Source organism: Cotesia typhae, unplaced genomic scaffold (assembly GCF_013202065.1).
Source record: "Cotesia typhae breed Kobodo isofemale line unplaced genomic scaffold, CoteBio_Ctyphae scaffold_13, whole genome shotgun sequence".
NCBI lineage: Eukaryota > Metazoa > Arthropoda > Insecta > Hymenoptera > Braconidae > Cotesia > Cotesia typhae.
Genome location: NW_027423774.1, coordinates 5,710,839 through 5,731,761, shown reverse-complemented (window position 1 = coordinate 5,731,761; position 20,923 = coordinate 5,710,839). Strand labels below are relative to the sequence as shown.

The 20,923-nt window shown below is 24.9% G+C and overlaps 3 protein-coding genes across 8 annotated transcripts; 2 read left to right on the top strand and 1 right to left on the bottom strand.

Annotated features, from left to right (window-relative positions):
• The first annotated feature begins 1,832 nt into the window (after positions 1–1,832).
• LOC141534249 (uncharacterized) lies at positions 1,833–6,679 on the top strand. The gene is given in 4 exon segments (XM_074253485.1): positions 1,833–2,395; positions 2,397–2,417; positions 3,193–5,121; positions 6,229–6,679. Coding segments are annotated over 4 exon segments (2,295 nt in total). The 5' UTR covers positions 1,833–2,293; the 3' UTR covers positions 6,472–6,679.
• Positions 6,680–7,565: 886 nt separating this feature from the next.
• LOC141534967 (DNA topoisomerase 3-alpha-like) lies at positions 7,566–13,945 on the top strand. Of its 2 annotated transcripts, none has more exons than XM_074254638.1 (5): positions 7,566–7,749; positions 8,933–9,199; positions 9,270–9,569; positions 9,692–9,858; positions 13,817–13,945. In XM_074254638.1, the coding sequence occupies exons 2-5, from the start codon at positions 8,943–8,945 to the stop codon at positions 13,858–13,860; spliced, it is 768 nt and encodes a 255-aa protein (XP_074110739.1). In that variant the 5' UTR covers positions 7,566–7,749; positions 8,933–8,942; the 3' UTR covers positions 13,861–13,945. The 2 variants fall into 2 exon arrangements, with proteins under 2 accessions (XP_074110739.1, XP_074110738.1); XM_074254637.1 differs by having other exon boundaries at positions 8,928–9,199.
• Positions 13,945–19,946, bottom strand: LOC141534963 (uncharacterized). Of its 5 annotated transcripts, XM_074254627.1 has the most exons (8): positions 19,707–19,884; positions 17,626–17,961; positions 16,461–16,658; positions 15,936–16,397; positions 15,645–15,836; positions 14,471–14,572; positions 14,168–14,383; positions 13,945–14,083 (listed from the first exon to the last, which is right to left on the bottom strand). In XM_074254627.1, exons 1-8 carry the CDS (start codon positions 19,734–19,736, stop codon positions 13,976–13,978), a joined length of 1,644 nt encoding a protein of 547 aa, XP_074110728.1. In that variant the 5' UTR covers positions 19,737–19,884; the 3' UTR covers positions 13,945–13,975. The 5 variants fall into 5 exon arrangements, with proteins under 5 accessions (XP_074110728.1, XP_074110730.1, XP_074110727.1 ...); XM_074254629.1 differs by lacking the exon at positions 17,626–17,961 and having other exon boundaries at positions 14,168–14,572; positions 19,707–19,794; positions 19,863–19,946; XM_074254626.1 differs by having other exon boundaries at positions 14,168–14,572.
• Positions 19,947–20,923: the final 977 nt, after the last annotated feature.

Below are 20,923 nucleotides of genomic sequence, written 5' to 3'. Positions count from 1 at the left end.
TATTTACATTATTATTCTTTTATATTAGCTAAAAAAAAAATGTACAAAATATTTTAGCCTGTATAAAAACAATTATTATAAAATAATTAACATTTGAAAAAAAAAAAAAAAAAAATATCTTCAATTTAAAATAAAGAAATTACAGAAATAAAAATATTAAAATTTTTATTTTAAAATAAAATAATTATTGCTTGAATAATAACAATAATAATAATAATTATTATTATTAAGTATTGTTAAATTTGATTAATAAAATTTTAATTTGTTAATTAGGTACCAGAAAATTTTATAGTTTAAAAGAAGAAAAATTAAAAAATAATTTAATTAATATATTTGTTTAATTAATTAGCTAAAAAATGAAAAATTAATTAATTTATTATTTTTAATGATTTAATTTTTTTTATTGAAAATGATAATACTAAAATTAGCCGATTTTTTAAATTATTTTTTATTAATTAAATTAGAGCTTAAAAAAATTAAACAGGATTGGACATTAAATATGTATTGAGCCACGTGGAAGAAATGTAAAAAAAATTAAAAAAAAAATACAAATTCTCGGAATTAGTCATATAGAAGGGCAGGAGAAACGAAATAACTATGTCAAGGCTACATATTTGAGTGAAAACGATGAGAAAAGAATTTTTAAAATTTTTGTTGATACCAAAGAATCAAATTTTTCTCGAAAAAATCTCATAGTGATAAACAGTAGATAATAATTAATGTATACTTGTTAACTACTTTCATTTGCTATGAATAATTTGTCAATTTTATTTTTATATACTGTGCACTAAATTTAATTCATTTAAATATTATTATTATTATTGTAGAAATAATTGAATAAATTTGAATTGAAAAAATTCAAATTTTTTTGAATTTTATGATTTTTGTAAATAAAAATAAAATACTTGGATTTATAATCTCTCAAGTACCGTTAGCAGTTTAACATTATGTGACTTATATATATTTAACATAAAATATTAAAAAAAATTTCATTAGAAAGTTTATATTTTTTAAATAAAGAATTAATTAGTTTTTTGAATGAAAATTAAATTAGCGGGAAGTAAAAAATTTTTATAATTTATTTTATTGAAACAAAAAATTTAATTTGTAAAAATCTTGAAAAACTTTAAGTGCAATTTTAAAAATTTTTTTAACGAATTCATTACAATAAAAAAATTTTTCTAAAAATTGTCACTTGTAATTTGTATTAATTTTCACAAGTGAAAATTTTTAATAATTTAATTGCTACAAAATTCTAAAAAAATTTTTAATGTCTGTTCACAATTGTTTTAATTTTTTTTTAACAAATAAATTATAGCAAAAAAAAAAATTATTAAAAAAATGGACTTGTAGAAATTTTGATAAAATGAAAATAAATATGGCTGACATTTAAAAATTTTTAGAAAATTTTTATTGAAAAAATTTCAATTAAATAATTTAAAAAAAATTTTCACCTGTAAAAAACTTAATAAAACTATAAGTGTAATTTTTTGGAACTTTAGTGTCATTTAATAAATTAAAACTTTTGTTGACAAAAAAATTATGGTAAAAAAAATAAGAAAAAAAAATTGACATGTAGAAATTAAGAAAAAATTAAAAATGCAATTTTAAAAAAAAAATTTTTGAGATTTAATTGAATTGTTAGATAAAATTAAAAATTTGTCAAGTGACAGCTGACTTTAATGTCATAATAAATTATAAATTTAAAATAAAATATTTACATGTGTGCGTATGTATGTAGGTAATTGTTAAATCTGAATAATATTTTTTAAATTTAAATTCGTGCAGACAATTAAAACCAGGGTGCGCTAACAATTTAGTGCGCCGGCGTACTTTTAGCACTTGTAACTTTTATTTATCAATTATAAATATGTATATATACATAAATACATAAATACAACTTACAGAAGTGTTTGTAATATAAAAGTTGATGTTTATATGTACATACAAAATTATTTAATAATTTTTCAATATTATAATTAAGGTTATGATCATTTTTATTATCAATTATTAAATCTGAGATCAATGATGTTTTGAACAAACTTATTTTTATAATATTGATTGATAGTTGACAGCGACATGGTTATTTAAAATATGGAGGAAATATTTTTTTTTTTTTTTTTTTTTGCTAAAATTGGTGAAAAATAGCAAGATGCCTGTCGAAGATTTCAGTGAATTTACATTTTTAATTAAACAAAAGTTTTAAAAATATTTAATAACAATTATTTATAAATAACTAAAATAAATTTTATAATATTCGAGTTTAAAAAATAAAAAAAAAAACTAAATTATAATGTCTAAACAAGATATTTGCCGGCTTTGTGCCGAATTAAAAGCTGATTTAATTAGCATTCATGACAACGAGGGACTGAAGTTTGATTTATCTGCAAAAATAAAGAAAACATCTTGATATTGAGGTAATATAAAAATTTATTTAGGATGACATTAAAGTTTGCTGTCACTTGATAATTTTTTAATTTTCTTTAACAAAAAAATTTGTTCTAAAAAATTATTTTTAAAAAATTGCATTTTTAATTTATTAAATGACACTGAAGTTAGCAGACGTCTGAAAATTTTTGATTTTTTTTTATTAATCAAATTAAAATTGAAAAGATATTTCTAAAAAATTACACTTATAGTTTTTCAAGTTTTTTGGAGGTGAAATTTTCTCAATAAAAAATTTCTAGAAATTTTTAAATGTCGGATGACATTAAATTTAAATGAAAATAAATTTAGCAGATAGTTAATAATTTTAAGAATTTTTGTAACAAATAAATTATGGCAAAAAAAAAATTTATAAAAAAAATTGACATTTAGAAATTTTAAAAAACTACAAAGGCAATTTTTTAATAATAATTTTTTCGAACAAATTTTTTTGTTAAAGAAAATTAAAAAATTATCAAGTGACAGCTAACTTTAATATCATTAAATTTAGCTGTCACTTGACAATTTTTTTAATTGTCTTTAATAAATAAATTATAACAAAAAATGGACTTCAAATTTCTACATGTCAATTTTTTTTTGCCATAATCTGTTTGTTACAAAAATAATCAAATATTTGCTAAATTAATTTTTATATAAAAATTTCAAGTGAAAATTTTTAGAAGCATTTTTTTTATTGTATTTAATTTTTTATAAAAATAAAAAAAATTGACTTGAGTATAATTTTTTAATAAATAATTTTGCTTACAGGTAAACATTACTGATGGTCTTTCGCAGTTAGTTTGTATTGACTGTTGTGTTCTCTTGAACCAATGCAGTGATTTTTACAAACAATCAAATAAAGCCCAAAATTCATTAAGACAATCATTACTTGGATTGAAAGATACTGGCAATCATTTTCCGCATCAATCTGTAAATTTAATTGATTCTAGTACAGTATCTAGAGATGGCAAAAAAGAATTTCAAAATAAAGGTACTGAAGAAATTGAAGAAGAATTATCAAATCAACAAAATGTCAACAATATTAAAAGTAATGAGCCAAGTAATTATTCAAATATCAACTGCGATGATAGTAAATTAATAAAATGTGAAAAAATTAAATTAAATTTAGACACTGAGCTTAAAAAAAATAGTGAAAAAACTGTTGAACAGAAGAAAAGAGTAACTAAGAATAATATCAAAAAAATTGTATCATCATCTAGTTGTACGGAAGTTAAAAATCAAGGTAAGGAACAGAAGAATATATATTTAAAAGAAGACATCAATTATCATAATTATGATGGCATTAATCATGATTATGATGATGAAGATGATAATGATGATGATGTTGATGCTGATGCTGATGATGTTGAGGATAATGACGGCGGTGATAGTTACGTCAAAGACAAACGACTAATAAAAAGAAAGCCAAATGTTAAAATTCCAGATAACTATATGATAGGAACAGAGTTTCCTGGAAGAGAATTAAGCGCCAGTGGAAGTAGCGACGGTAGTTGTGGAATAATAAGTGATATTAAAATAAATGAATTAAATTCAAAAAGTATTAAAAAACAGCAAGAGAAAGAAACAATAAGCTTAGAAAAATATCCCTGGCTATGCACTGACTGTAATGACAAACTTTCAAGCTTGGAGATGCTTGAGAAGCATCACAAAATTGTCCACAATCAGCAGCCGAAATATATGTGCGTTCAATGCTGTAAAGTATACGAAAAGTATTATGGATTTTTGACTCACATAAAACGGCATAAAATAAAATCAAAATATAATTGTGATGAATGTGGAAAATCATTTACACATAAAAAGGTATTAGAGTCACATAGATCAGTTCACAGCGAGGATCGTCCTTATGTTTGTCAAACTTGTAACAAATCATTTAGACAACAGAGTGCGTTATATGTTCACAGTCGCTGTCATTTGCCGGATACTATGAAAAATAGATACCCTTGTGATCAATGTGACAAGAGATTTTCAACAAAACCGAATCTTGTTACGCACAAGCGTATTCATTCTGGAGTAAGAAATTTCACTTGCGATCAATGTGGAAAAAGTTTTATACAAAAAGGTAATTTAGAAGCTCATTTTCTTACTCACTCTAAGGACAAACCTTACGTATGTACGCAGTGTCCTAAGGCATTTAAGACGCCACTTCAATTGAAGAAACATGAAACTGTTCATACTGGTGCTAAACCCCACCAATGTACTGTTTGTGGCAGGACATTTAGAGAAAAGGGGACTCTTAGAGAGCATCATAGAATTCACACTGGTGCAATGCCATTTACTTGCGAATTTTGCGGTAAAAGTTTTCGATTCAAAGGAATTTTAACGACCCATCGAAGACAGCATACTGGAGAACGTCCTTATTCTTGTTTAGAGTGTCAACATCATTTTACTAACTGGCCTAATTACAATAAACATATGAAGAGAAGACATGGAATTAATACTTCTCACACCAAACGTCTACGACAACAACAACCTAGTAATAAAAGTAATATTAATAATAATAATAGTAGTAGTAGTAGTAATAATAACAATGAATCTGAAAACAACTCTGAATCATTGCTTCAACATGATGATATTCATCAAATGGATAATAAAAAAACTACTGCTTTGACTTTTCAAACTACTCCGGCGCAACAGAATATTATTTCATCTAATGTTGTACCAAATTCTATGATTCAAGTAATTTTATATTTAATATATTATCTTATTATATTTATTAATTATTATGATTATGGCCGGGATTTTTGCTTTAATTTTAAACCATTAATTAGTAATGTTAAATTTTTAATATTACGGTAAAAATATTCGTCGTATATTATTATTATTTATTTATTTATTTAAACAGAGGCCCAACAGTAAATGTCATTAAGGGGCACACCTAGTGTGACAGCGTCAAAAAAAAAAGACGTTTTTGGGAGCAAAAAAAAAAAAAAAAAACTAGTCAATCAATCGTTTTAAAATTTTGAGGGTATATTTATACATGTTTTAAGAGTACACAATAAATTTTTGAAAGAAAATAATTAACAGGATCACTAAGTACATTCTTATTAGCAATAGATAAAATATAATATACATAATAATTAATAAAATGCTTACTTACAATGGAGTAATTGCTCAAAGCTATATAGTTATAAGAACATTAATACACACTGATAAAAAAATTAACTTGACTCAAGAGCCAAAATCTTGATCCAAGAATACTATTTTGAAGAAAATGATTTTCTTGAGTAAAAAGAATAAATTCTTGAGTTAAGAAATTATTTTTTTGTTTTGAGAATTTATTTTCTTGACTCAAGAAAATTATTTTTTTCAAAATGGTATTCTTGGTTCAAGATTATGGCTTTTGAGTCAAGTTAATTTTTTTATCAGTGCAGTAATATTACAATATAACTACTAATTATGAATTACATAATTTATTTATTTAATTAGCCGTGAAATCGAAACTCCTTGCGGTCATCCAAAATTGATACAAAAATCTTACTTTAGTAAAAGTTGTTAAAACTTTAATTTAAAAAAAAAAAAAATGTCATTATTTTTTCTTAGGACCAATAAGATAGCTGTAATTTCAAAATTAAAATTTTAATAGTAAAAAATTTGAATTATTCATTACAAATCTTAATTTTGAAATTACAGTGAAAATATTGATCGTATAAAAAAATCAAAAGACAATTTAATTTTGTACAACTTTTGTTTAAAATTAAATATTACACCATTTATTTCAAAATTAAAGCAAAAATCTTTTATAATTATTTAATTCTTAATTAACATGTTTTATTTTTTTGACAGGTTGTTCAAACAGTTTCTCGTCATGGTAGCTCTCCGCAGCCAATTATTGTTCAAGCAATACCTTCAACAGCTTATCAAGCTAATCTGACAACAAAAGAGAATATTACTTCTACTAATAATTCTACTGTTACTACTACTACCTCTACCACAGTATTTAAGGACAAAGATGATCGATCTTATTTTAACGGAGTTTCAGCTACACTTGAAACTTTTATACCGACTCATTTGACATACAATGTTTAAGAATATTGTTTCAAATGAGTCAGATTTTTATTAATCTTAAGTAAAATATTAAATCGCATTAGCAAATGATATTTGCTTGTACCTAAAATAGTAAGTAAAAAAAATGTTTTGATACAATATTATTTTTATCGTACTGTATTAATTTAATTATTAAAATCTATTAATTTTTATTATTATTCATGTAAATAAATAATTTTTATAAATTTTAATTTTCAGGCGCTTTTTACTTAAAATCAATTGATTTATATTTTTTTTATATAATTTAATTAGGAGAAGTAATCACTGCATTAATTACTTGTTTATTATTATGATTATAATACAATTAATATTGTAATATATAATCACGAAAAGAATGAAGAAATAAATAATATTATTAAGATATTTTAATAAAAATATATACTTATAAAAAAAATGAATTTTTTCATTTAATCTTTATGTAAGTAACCAACTTTATAGTTTAAATTTATTTTAAAAAAATGACAAATAAATAAATTAAATGCACTTACAACTAACTTTCTTTTGAGTTAAAAAACTACGATTCGAGAGCTTAAAATAAAATCAATAATAGTTTAAAAAATCTAAAAAACACGCTTTTTATAGAAAACCGAATTAAAAAAATAGAAAATAAGTTTCAATAAATTTAAATTAAGAATAGTGTTAGAAATTTCAATAAATATAAATTAATAATTGTGTAAATAAAAAAAAATGTATTTTATTTAAAAAAAAAAAAAAAAAGCGTCTTCGATAAGTCTGCAAAGTTTGAACAGAATTTGGAAGTTTATAGTTCCAGAGATATCGTGATGAGTCACTATATACCTAATAATCTCTTATGTATTTATAGATTTATTTGGTATTTAAAAATTTGGCATTTAAAAATCAAAAGTACAATTTATTAAACAAATTTTTTTGTTAAATAAAATTAAAATATTTTTAAATGACTTCCAAGTAATGTCATTTAAATTTTTGCAAACGCGGGAAAGGTATATTTAAAATTACTGCCAATAGATATAGATGTCTCCACCTTCCACGATGCACAAATGTTTTTAAATTTAGTGCGCACTAAAATTATTTAAAATTAACCTAACCTATTTAATTTTTGTTATTGAAAAAAAGACATTTGACAATTTGTGTTATTATATTTGTTCATTATTTGACACAACAATCTCTAAAAATGTCCTAATAAATTTTTCCACTTGAATAAATTTATCATTTTTATTTTATATAAATTACTGTAAAATTGTTTTTGTTATTTTTATAAATGATTTAAAAAAATTACAGGTAAAATTTAAAAATTTTTTATGAGTACAATTTTGATTTATAATTTTTTTCAAACATTTTAATTGCTTTATAAAATTGTAAAAAAATTAATGATAATTAATCTAGTAGATATTTGTTAATTTTAAGAATTTTTTTAAACAAACAAAAAATGAACTTTTAGTAATTTTTAAAAATTAAAAATGCAATTTTTTTTTAATTATTTTTTTAGCAAGTTTGTTTGATAAAAAAATTTTTTAAAATGGTAAAGTGACTACTAATTTAAATGTCATAAAAAATTTATGACATTAAATTTAGCTGTCGCTTCACAATTTTTTCAATTTTTTTTAGTAAATAAATTATAGTAAAAAAAAATTATTAAAAAATGGACTTGTAGGAATTTTAATAAATTAAAAATGTCATTAAAGTTAGCCGACGTTATAAATTTTTTTAATTTTTTTTTTTAATTAAATTAAAACAAAAAAATATTTTTAAATAATTGCACTAACAGTTTTTGAAGTTTTTTACACGTGTAAATTTTTTTTTAATTTTTTTGTAATAATTTTTTTAATAAAAAAAATTCTAAAAATTTTTAGATGTCGGCTAACTATGACATTAAAGTTAGATGTCACTTAACAATTTTTTTTTAATTTTAATTTACAAAAAAATTTGTTCTAAAAAATAATTAAACAAAAATTGTATTTTTAATTTTATTAAAATTTTTACAAGTCCATTTTTTTAATAAATTTTTTTTGCTATAATTTATTTGTCAAAGAAAATTAAAAAATTTGTGAAATGACAGCTAAATTTAATGTCATCGGCTAACTTTACTATTAAAATTTTTTACATGTCAAATTTTTAAAAAATTTATATTATTATTTCTTTCAATAATAAAATTATTTAAATTTTCCAATATCGGATAATTTAAATGAAAATTCATGTAGCATATATTTAATAATTTAAAAAATTTTATATCAAATAAATTATTTAAAAAAAAAATTGGCTTAAAGTTTTAAAAATTAAAAAATGCAATTTTTTAAAAAATAATTTTATTAGAACAAATTTTTTTTTCTAAAAAAAATTAAAAAATTGTCAAGTGACAGCTAAATTAAATGAGAAATTAAAAATTTCTAATGTCTATAAAATTCAGTGTCATCACAATTGACAAATATTTTAAACGTTATAATTATTTTTGCTTTAAGAATAGAAGAAAAATAATGTCTTCATTTAACTACAAGTGCAAGTGTAATGAGCCGGCAAAAAAAATAATTGTAAAAAAAGAAGGTCCAAACAAAGGTCGAGTATTTCATGCGTGTGCCAAAAAATCCGGCAGCAATTGCAAATTTTTCAGGTGGGCTGACAAAAAATCAGCATCAAAATCGGAGCATGATAATTTAGAAGAAAACTTACAAGAAAATAAAATAAATGTAAACGAAGGTAATTTAATCTGCGTTTGTGGAGAACTAGCTCGCAAGTATGTTAATTTATTAAATTTTATTAAAAGCTTTTGAGATTATTTATCATGCTAAAGTATACTCTAAAAGATTTGTAGTAAAAAAAGAAGGAGCGAACAAAGGCAGGTCCTTCTACGGTTGTTCGCGAGGTCAAGAAAGCGCTTGCGAGTTTTTTCAATGGGCAAATATCGACGTTGCCGCCCGGAAACAACCTTCCGCCGTTCAACAACCTTCAGAAAATAATTTAGAGTGGGAATGGGATGAGGACGAGGATTGGGATAGGGACAGGGGTGACGATCAAAATAGACTCGACGATCAATACACCTCAGGAACGTTGAACTCTGTTGAGAACTCAGAAGCCAGGTGTATTTGTGGTCAGCCAGCTCGATTGTGTGTATTGATTCAAATTAATTATTTTATTTTTATTTTTTTTTTTTTTTTTTTTTTTTTTCCCGATAGTTCAACAACACTTGACTCGACTTAATATTATTTATTTTTATTTTTTCTTCCAGACAAACCGTGGAAAAAAACGGAGCAAACAAAGGCAGAGAGTTTTACACATGCTCCAAAGAGTCTCCTAAATCATGCGGATTTTTTGATTGGGCGCAAGATTATTCCACCAGAAGCACCAGCAGTATACCAGCCAAAAAAAAACCCGCTCAACTTAAAAAAAAACTTGGTGATAAAAAATACGATTCTCTTTTTTGATTTATTTATATTTTATTGATACTACTTGAATATTCCATTGAAATATAAATTTTAAATTATATTTTACAGTATTAACTTAATATTTAATAACTAATTTACAAATGAGTAAAAAAAAAAAAAAAAATTAAAATTAGATAAGATAATTTAAAAACTCAATTATTTGTTTTTAAAATTATTTTATAGTACACATATAGGTATTACTGAAAATATACATATGATTAAATTGCTATTTAATAAAGCAATCTCGATAGTCGTTTGGGATTTCAATGATTAAAAAAATTTTATCTATTATGTTTACTTAATAATTAATTAAATTTAAATAATAATAATACATTCTTTAACAATCTTCAGACCTCCACCAAACAATAGTCTTTCATATCAATACAACTCGTCACCATCATCATCTACAGCACAGCCAGACGCTTTCATCACATTCTCGTCGTAATCCTTATATACTTTACATCTCAGCTCTTTTTAAATAATTTTTTTTTTTTTTTTTCACAAATACACAACGTTAATTAATCCGTTTAACGTGATTAATATTACGTTTACAAAAAGAGTGGTTAGTTATATTGGGTTTGGTTTTTTTTTTTTTTTTTTTTTTATTTATTTCTTCGCGATTAGTAGCTGTTCAAACTTGGACAATCGCAGGTAATGTCCCCAAAACTTACACACGTATTTATATAATAAATATATATATATGCGAGTATATACAATCATGGTAATTAATTTAAGTATGTTTTTTATATTACAGGAAAGTAGCTGCTTGTAAACTGGAAATTAGTTGAAAAAATTAGTCGCAAATAAAAAATGATATTAATTAAATTAAAATTTCACCAAATATAAATTCAGTCATTTATAAAATAGCGAAAAATAAAAATCTGTAGCTACGTGAATTTGTAGCCAATTTTTACTACAGAAATTTATATAATTAGTCGATTGTAAATTTTGTGAATTGTAAAAGCCGTTTCTAAATTTCTTGTAATTCTTGAACGGATTGAAGGATCAAACAACGATTTAAGGCATGTAAAAGGACTTCCATAAATTGGCAGTAACTCATCTTTACTCCAGATTACTCAACTCTGCGACATACTGTACTCAATAGAATTAATCGAATGATTAAAAAAAAAAGACAACTTTACTAAATTCATTCACTACTCGATAATAACTTTATTCAACGCTAAGTTTACTCAGTACTAACTGTATTCAATGTAATCTTTACTCAATAGTATTTTATAAGTGTTAACGCGCTTTTAAAAATCTCTATTTAATTTTTTTTTTGTTTAATAATATGTTTACTTTAAATGAATTAAAAAAAAACTCTACTCAATAATTTTATTCTTAAAAAATAAAATTCTATTGTTTTACAAACTTTATTCAATGTCAACTTTACTCAATTATATATCATTTATATATCTATATGTAGTAAAAATTTTGTTTTTTAATTTATTAAATTATTTCATTGGAGTACAGATTGCACAGAGCTGAGAAATTTTGAGTACAGTTTTGTTTTTGCCGAATAAAATATTATTAAACAAAAAAAAAAAAAAAAATTGAATAGATATTTTTAAAAGCGCTTCAACACTTCTAATGTACTATTGAGTCGAGATATCATTGAATACAGTTAGTAGTGAGTAAACTTAGCGTTGAGTAAAATTAGTATCGAGTAGTGAAAGAATTGAGTAAAGTTTTTTTATTTTTTTAAGTTATTCAATTTTTTTAGTTGAATACAGTATGTCGCAGAGTTGAGTAATCTGGAGTAAAAATGTGTTACTGCCTTCAAAAGTTGTAACAAGTTTAAAAACGGCTAATTTTACAATTCGTAAAGTTTACAATCGGCTAATTTTATAAGTTTCTGCAGTAAAAATTGGCTACAAATTCACGTAGCCACAGATTTTTATTTTTCGCTATTTTATAAATGACTGAATTTATATTTAGTGAAATTTCAATTTTTCTAATTTCATTAATATCATTTTTAATTAGCGACTAATTTTACAAATGACATTATCAACTAATTTTCACATTTATAGTTTATAAATGTTCGAGTTTACAAACGGCTATTTTCCAGTAAACTTAAAAACATACTTAAATTAATGACCACGATTGTATTATTATTATTTATAGAATATATTAGTCGCAGGATCGTTAAAACGATTCGTTCAGGTACGTTTCAAGACATGTGCGACTTTCCAAATATGACGTAAGGTACTTACTACTGATACACTATTTATGCGATAGTAGACACGACGATTATCGATTTTTTTTTTTTTTTTTTTCTTTTAAATTATTTGTTTCTTATCTAATGATGACATGTGGCGTATAAAACATATTTTATATTTATATATTTATAATTAATTATTATTCATATGATTAATATTATTTTAACTATTGGCCTTCATTTCAGTTAATCCATCACGTTTCCTTTTTATTTAAAATTTACACTCATAGGCGAGTTTGCGCTAGATTAAAAAATTACTAGCGCTTTTTTTTTATTATTATTTTAGATGTTTGTATATTTTAAAACGACACTGTCGATTACAATTTTTTTTTTAATCATTTTGTTGATAAAACAAAAACTTCTCAGAAGTGGCCCCACAAAAAATTGTGCCACGACAATTTTTTATCCCTTCAATTATATTATCGGTTCGCAAATACAATTATTATTATTATTATCATCATCATCATCATCATTTTAAATGAATCTTGTTATTGTTTTTCAATAAACAACTCGTGCGATTTAAATTGTCAGTAATTTGTCAGCGGCCTAAAATACGGTTTAAATTATCAAATTAAAAATTAAAAAATAATAATTCGTACGTTTAATTATGAAATATTTAGTATCAACAACAATAACAATTATATCGATAATTATAATTATTGTTTTAATTTAAAAAACCGCGTGAATAAAAATTTGATTTATTTGTTTCTCATTTTCAGTCTGTACTCTCCTAGTTAATTAATATAACGCAGAGAACGTTAATTAATAAAAACAGTCTATCATTAAAAATAAAAAAAAAAAAAAAATAAAAAATTAAGGAGGAATACCACTGTGACGATCAAAAAAAAAAGGTGATTTTCGAAAATTTTTTTGACAAGGAAAATAAAGGAATTTTGAGATCGGATTTTTTTTATTTTATTAAGGGTACATTGAAGATTATTACCCTAAATTTTTATTAAAAAATATTTAATTGTTAAAAAGTTATTAACAATCTCGTAGAGCACTAGAAAAAATTTCCCCCTCCATGGTCGGTTCGATAACTCAAAAATGGATCATCTGAAAATAAAAATCCAAATTGCTTTTTAAATAGTAAGGATATAGTTATCTTCGCACGTACGGAATTTTGAAAATTTTCATTTAAAAAAAAAATGGCGACTGATTGAAAATTTTCTCACTATTTTTACTATTTTTTTTTTTAACCCGGCTAAAAAAATCTTTAAAATAAAAATTTTTTAAATTCCATGCGTGCGACGATAACTACATCCTTACTAATTAAAAAGCAATTTGGATTTTTATTTGAATTTTTTTTCTAGTGCTCTTACGAGATTGTTAATAACTTTGTAACAATTAAATATTTTTTAATACAAATTTAGGGTAATAATCTTTAATGTACCCTTAATAAAATAAAAAAAAATCCGATCTTCAAATTCCTTTATTTTCCCTGTCAAAAAAATTCCCGAAAATCACCTTTTTTTTTCGATCATCACAGTGGTGTTCCCCCTTAAGGAACATGATGCCTACACAAATAAAATACAGAATTATCCGAAATACATAATATAAACATTATTATAATCAACATAACAAACAAATATCTGGGATATTTATTTAGTTGATTGATGACCAATTTAAACGCGGACTTTGTTATTATTTTTTTTAGTTTTATGTTTTTTGTTATTAATTAACAAACCTTTCCCCCAATTACTTGTTTCAGGCGTAATGACATTAAATATCCTCCGAATCCCATCAAAAAGGTAGCATCCTTCCTCAGGTGGATGAATGTCATCCGTAGCCAGCCAATAAATCGATGGCGAATCAATAAACAAGTTATTTATTATTACTCATAAATTATGAGTATCAATCGATTGTTAAATCACAGGATAACGCAGCAACGACAGTAACGTTGTCGAGATGCACCGGCGCTTGGTGGTGGTGTCATTGGTGCAAAGTACGCATGTACTTTTATATTTGGTAAATGTGACTAAAATTTATGTTTAAAATTTAAAACAATTAATAAAATATTAATTTTTATTTTATTAAATAAAATTAAATAAAAATTACTTACCCGAAGTCTACGGATGCCGGATCTAGTAATTAACTGGCAGTCGTAAAGCTCGATTCGTTCAAGATTATGGCACGCCTGCAGTAAATGATCTAGACTAGCATCCGTGATAAGAGGACAGTTGTCAAGCTCCAAAACCGCTAGATTTTCGGCAGCGCAGGGTGAAAGTGCCAGCTGCCGTATCCCCTCATCAGTTATTAACTCACAATGAGACAAGCTCTGGAGAAAAATATATAAAAGAATTTTTTTAGTACTATTGCTTTTAAATAACGAATAGCAAAAGCTATTTTTAAAATTGAAATGTACCAGTTTCTCAAGTCGTGGGCAACCCATTGCAAGATGAATGAGAGTGGCATCTGTGATGAGGGTGCACTCTTCTAGATCCATTTTCTCTAATAGCCTGCAGTTCTATAATAATAATAATAATAATAATAATAATAATAATAAAAAAATTAAAAAAAAAAACACTAAATATAGTTTCACTTTGACTCCTATACTACTGGATCGCTAGTAATTTTTAGGTAGATTTCTTTAGAAATTTATCTATTGTAGTAATTTTAAGAAAATTTTGTCATAATATGCTTCATTTCATCGACTAATGTCGAAAAATGGCATTATAATATAACGCGCCATGTCAGCAGGATTGCGCCCACAGTTCTCAACTGATCTATATGAAATTTTGTGGGCTCATTCTGTGGATCAATACCAAGATCAAGTTCAAAGATGAGCAAAATCGGCCGGTTAGTTTACAAGTTGTGGGTGTTTGAAAATTTTTTTCATTTTAAAAAAATTTTGAATTTCGTACATTTTATGAAAATAATTTTCCAGATGTAACAGATAGATGAAATCTATCAAATTTATCTTGAACTTCATCTAATTACCTTCAATTTAAACTATCATTTGTCTGGTTTTGATGATTTTTTTAATTAATTCCGTGATTTGGAAAATTTAAAAAAATTTTACATTAACGTAATTTTTCGGCCTTTTTTCTTTAAATAATTTTTAAGCCGTAAAAGATAGCTTAAATCTATCAAATTTATGTTAAAATTCACATAATTATCTTCAATTTGAACTATTTTTTGTCGTCTTTTGATACTTTTTTCAATTTATTTCGCAGTTGGGAAAATAAAAAAAAATCAAGAATAAATTGATTTTTAGCTTTTATCATCAAATGACTTTCATCTGTTACAAATTATATTTTTTGGGTAGATGTCTTTGAATATCTATTTGTTGTAGTAGGTTTCATAACGTTATTTGCAAATATATAATAAAAAATAAATTTTACATTATTGCGTTTTAATAACGTGTTTTTTTTTTTTCAATATTTAAACAAGAAATCTACCTATCCATATCGGGTGTGGCCGAATGGCGCTTTTTAGATTTTAAAATTTATCTTCAGTAAGAAAAACTCTGTACTACTGAAAAGTTTATTATTAGCTCAAGTAGTTTGTTTAATTAATTATAAATAAATAAAACGTACTCGAGCGAGAGCCTGAAAACCAGCATCAGTAAAGTGAGTACATGCAACACACTCGAGAATACTGAGCAACGGACAGTGTTGTGCTAGCATCAGTAACGAAGCGTCTGTTAAATTTGAACAGTTCGATATACAAACATAGTGTAGTCGCGGGCAACGCTCGCTTAATTCTCTCACAGCGTCGTCAGTTATATTCTGAAATAAATAAATTAAATTAAATTAGATTAATATAAAATAAAATATTATTTAATAAAATAAAATTTAGTGTTTATAATAAATGACAGCATAAATTACTCGGCACTCATGGAGATTGATTGCTTCGAGGTTTGGGCAGTAACGAGCGAGGCACTTTATGGCCCGATCAGTAAGCTGTCGGCAGCCCTTGCTTAGGAAACTCCTCAACTCCGGGCATCCACGTGCCAGTGCTTCGACCCCGTTGTCCGTGAGCAGCTCACACCAAGACAAATTAATGTGAGTGAGCAGCCGACACCCGTCTGACAAGTCCTTTAGCGCAAGATCTGTTATCTCCGGACACGAGTCCAGATTCAGACGCTGTAATTTCGAGCAGTGGCTGCTCAAAGCCGCGCAAGTTACGTCTGAGATTTTTTTGCACTGGCTCAAATTCAGCTCCTCGATGTTGGGACAAGATTGGGCTAGGGTTTTCATTGAGTTGTTACCGATACTCTGGCAACCGCGCAGGGACAGTTGACGAAGAAAACCTCCGCATCTTCTTGAGATATTTTCTATCACTGGTCCCTAAAAAATTTATTTAAGTAATAATTTATTTTAATTAAATTAAATTAATTTTTTTTTTTTTACCTCAACGTCCCTTTGAAAATCAAATAAATCAATTCGTTGCCAATTGGATCCATCTAAAGCCAAAACGTTCCACGCTTTGCTTACTTGAGCACATCGACACAACGAGACTACATCAAGATATGATAGGATCCTTAATAGTAATTCCTTTGGCAGTTTTTTATTTATTTGCGCCTCGTCGTCATGAAATACCCATGTTAGCTATAAATAAATAATTATTGATAAATAGAAAAATTAAAATTGATTTTTGTTTACAAAGGGGAACACCACTGTGAATTATTAATCATATCATTTTATTTTTAGTATATTGTGGGAGATTTTTATTTTTTCTTTTTTTATATCCGGGTTGAAAAAATTTATATTTAAAAATAGCCCTATATAATTATATATAATGATGTAAACATCACAAATAACATTATACATAACTATAAATTTTTTATGATTATGTATAATTATATAGACTTACATAAAATTTTTTACTTAATTATAATTATATATAAAATTATATATGATGATGCAAATATCACAAATAAATAATGATACTAAAGTTAGCAATCTTGACTATTTTTTAATTTTTTTTTAACAAAAAAAAAAAAAATTGTTTTAAAAAATTGCATTTTTAATTTTTTAAAATTTGTGCATGTCAATTTTTTTTCCTTGATTTTTGTTCCATAATTTGTTTGTTAAAAAAATTCTTAAAATTATAAAACATCTTTTAAATTAATTTTCATCTTATATTATTTTATGTAACTATAAAAAAATATATAAGATTATGTATAATTATATAGACTTGTATATAATTTTTAATTGTATATAATTATATATATAATGGCCGTATATAATTATAAATAATTTTATATAATGATACAAATATCACAAATAATATTACAAATAACTATAAAAAAGTATATTTAAGATTATGTATAATTATATAGATTGGTATATAATTTTAAATTATATAGATAATTATAAAAATATTTTTTTTTACTTGGATATATTTATCACAGTGGTGTTTTCCTTAAAAAAAAATAAATAATAAAAACAATATCAGACATATAATATATTAATAATAACCATTATCATTATTATAATAATAAAATGATGATGTTGATGAGATAAAGATAAATAAAGCTAGCACGAGGATTGTAGGCCGATGATAAATACCAACCTGTACGCCAGAGGATTGTTTTTTCATATTACTCATCGAAATGTGAGCAATCGATGGGGACATATAGCAAGAGCTCGGAAGACATTCCTGGTTCTGATGATGCTGATGGTGCCGATCACAGCACTGCTGTTGACGCTGATGATGCTGATGATCGTGTTGGTGATGATGACGATGATGATGATCGTTATAATAGTAATAATAATTGTGGTAATGATGATAATAATGCTGATAGGGAAGATACTGTTGCTTCGACCACTGATTACCCGTCGTCGTCGATTGCTCCATCCTCCCAACTGTCTGGATCCCTTTATGCACTTTTATTTCATTTACTTTTTGCTACAACAACCCAAGTTTTTTTTTTTTTTTGTTCATTTAACCTTTTCCCGTCGGTTCCTTTAATCTATTTTATTTTTAGATTTTTTTTTTTTTTTCATTTTGCCAAAACTAATTGTGACGCTAACCCGTAATATTATTTTTATCATCCGTAAAAAAGTAAATAAAAAAAAATGATTAATTAAAAAAAATAGGCTTTTATTTATTTATTTCGGATGAAGATTAGCTTCGACGACTGCTAAGGGTTAATCGGTGGAAAGAAGACAATCAGTTGATATTTTATGCTTCAAATATGGTTGAAAAAATTTAATAAAAAATTTTGAGTTTAATTTTATAAATTTTTTGTTTGATTTTATTTTAAATATTGTAAAAAATTATTAATTAAAGTGAATTTTTGATTTTGATTTTTTTTTTCTAATTCTTAAGACTTTAAATAAATTTTAAATTTATTAAAAAAATTATTTTAAAACTTGTTTAAAAATTATTTCATTGCTTTCTTAAGTAGCACAATATTTAAAAAAAAAAAAAAAAAAAAAAATTCTTTAAAAATAAAAATTAAAAATGAAACAGCTGATGATTGTTGATTTAAATTAAAATACTTTTTATCTAAACAAACCACGTTAAAATAATAATTAAAAGAAAAAAAAATCTTTAAAAAATTAAAATTAAAAATGAAAATAGCTGATTTTAAATTTAAATTAATTATTAAAAAAAAAAAAAATTCTTTAAAAAATTAAAATTAAAAATGAAACAGCTGATTTTTAATTTAAATTAATTATTAAAAAAAAAATTCTTTAAAAAATTAAAAATGAAACAGCTGATTTTTAATTTAAATTAATAATTAAAAAAAAAAAAAAAAAAAAAAAAACAAAATTTTTCACTGTCCAAAAACAATACGACTACTATAATAATAACACGACTATATATAATAACACGACTACTGAACTGTGAAAAAATATTATTGATAAAAATATCCCCATGAACAAAAAGATTAATTGAGAAGACTATTTTCGCACAGGTACAGTTGTCATGCGACCAAAATAAAAGGTCAACGGCAAAATTGATTGATTTTATCTCCAAACAGTGCTCCCATGGCAATAGTTGATTACTAAGCGTAATTGGAATAATAATGACAATGGTCATGATAATATGTATGATTGTGACAGTGATTATGATTATGGCAATGATAATGAGAAATGATCACAAGATAATAAAGATAAATGATGGCAGTGCGACTCGACTCTCACTCAGATGTGAAGAGAATACACAGAGTCAGCTGTTCGCCTCGACGAATGACAACACAACATCGAGCGATCAACTCAGGAGACACAGGAGACACAGGAAACACAGGACTCCTTTTGAATAACATTATTCATCACATGCAAGTTAACATAGTCTTCATGTGTGCACCTAAACAATTTTATAAACTTTATACGATTATTCCTTTCTCTAAAAACATAACATTATCTATTTTTCATTATTATTTTTTTTTTCCTTTTTAATTTTTACACTTTTCAGGGCTTTGTCTTTGTCATCCGTTGTCTCCAACTCCTACCGAATGTACACAATAAAACAATATAACAAATCCACTAATAAAAATAATACAACAATAATAATTAAAAAAAAAAAAAAAAAAAAAAAAAAAAAAAAAAATAACACTAAAAATAATAAATAAATAAATAATAATAACAAGTCGTAGAACATTAGAATAGTAATAATAGTAATTGAAGACAATAAAAAATACTTGCCTCGAGTCTCGTACGCCCCGAATGGATCATCCTTTTCCGCCGCGTTATTTTGACTCTATTTACGGGTATAACCCGCCCAGTTAATTGTCTAAAACAAAGTTATTAAATAAAATCTTTTGTCAGGCTGTATGTTTAGTGTCACTTGGTGTCACTCACGATTCAACTACAATTCACTACTCGCTGAGGCAAATGGCCGAGCTTCTGGAGGACCTACCACGGACGTGTTACTGTGTATGTTTTTCTCTCTTCTTTATCGCCTAAGTGGGGGAGTCTTCGGCTAGCTCGCTTCCTCTTGTTATCTTTTAAATACTTCCGAGAAGTCTCTCTCTCCAAGCACTCCTGCTGGTGCCTCTCGCTGAGAGCAGCTTTTCTCTTGGAACTAGTCCAGGTGACGACACTCGCCAACCTCATTTGTTACTCCGAGGTGAGTTAGTTACTAACTGACCAATCCTACACGTTTGTTCTGTGTTTACACCGCTTCCATTGGCCTACCTTGGGGTCTATGTGCTCTCTAGTAACGATTGTCAATTGTCAACAATTCGTTCGCGCGCACCTTTTGAATTTGTGGTTTCAGTTATTTTTCTTCTGGACATTTTATTGAGATACTATTTTTTAAGTTGTTTCGTCTTGATAAGTTATTTAATAAATATGACACTGAAGTTAGCCGTCAGCTGTTAATTTAAAAAATTTTTTTAATAAATTAATAACGATAAAAAAATACTTCTGAAAATTTTCACTTGTGATTTTTATTAATTTTCACATGTGAAACTGTTAAATTTAATTTTTTTTTATAAAAATTTAATTGCTATAAAATTATAAAAAAATTTTTAATATCTGTCAACTTCAGTGTTATTAATAATTTTACATTTTTTTAATTAAAATTGAATTTTTATTTATATGATACTGAAGTTAGCGGTCAGCTGTTAATTTAAAAAATTTTTTTAACAAATTAGCCGTCATTTAAAAATTTTTAGAATTTTTTTTTATTAAAAAAATTATTACAAAAAAAAAAATGTCACTTTTAAAAAACTTTAAAAACTATAATAAGTGCAATTTATTTTAAATATTTTTTTGTTTTAATTTAATTATTAAAAAAAAATCAAAAAATTAAAAACGTCGGCTAATAATTTTAGTATCATAATTAATTTAGCAGATATTTGATAATTTTTGAAATTTTTTGTTAATTAATAAATTACGGGGAAAAAAAACGTAAGAAA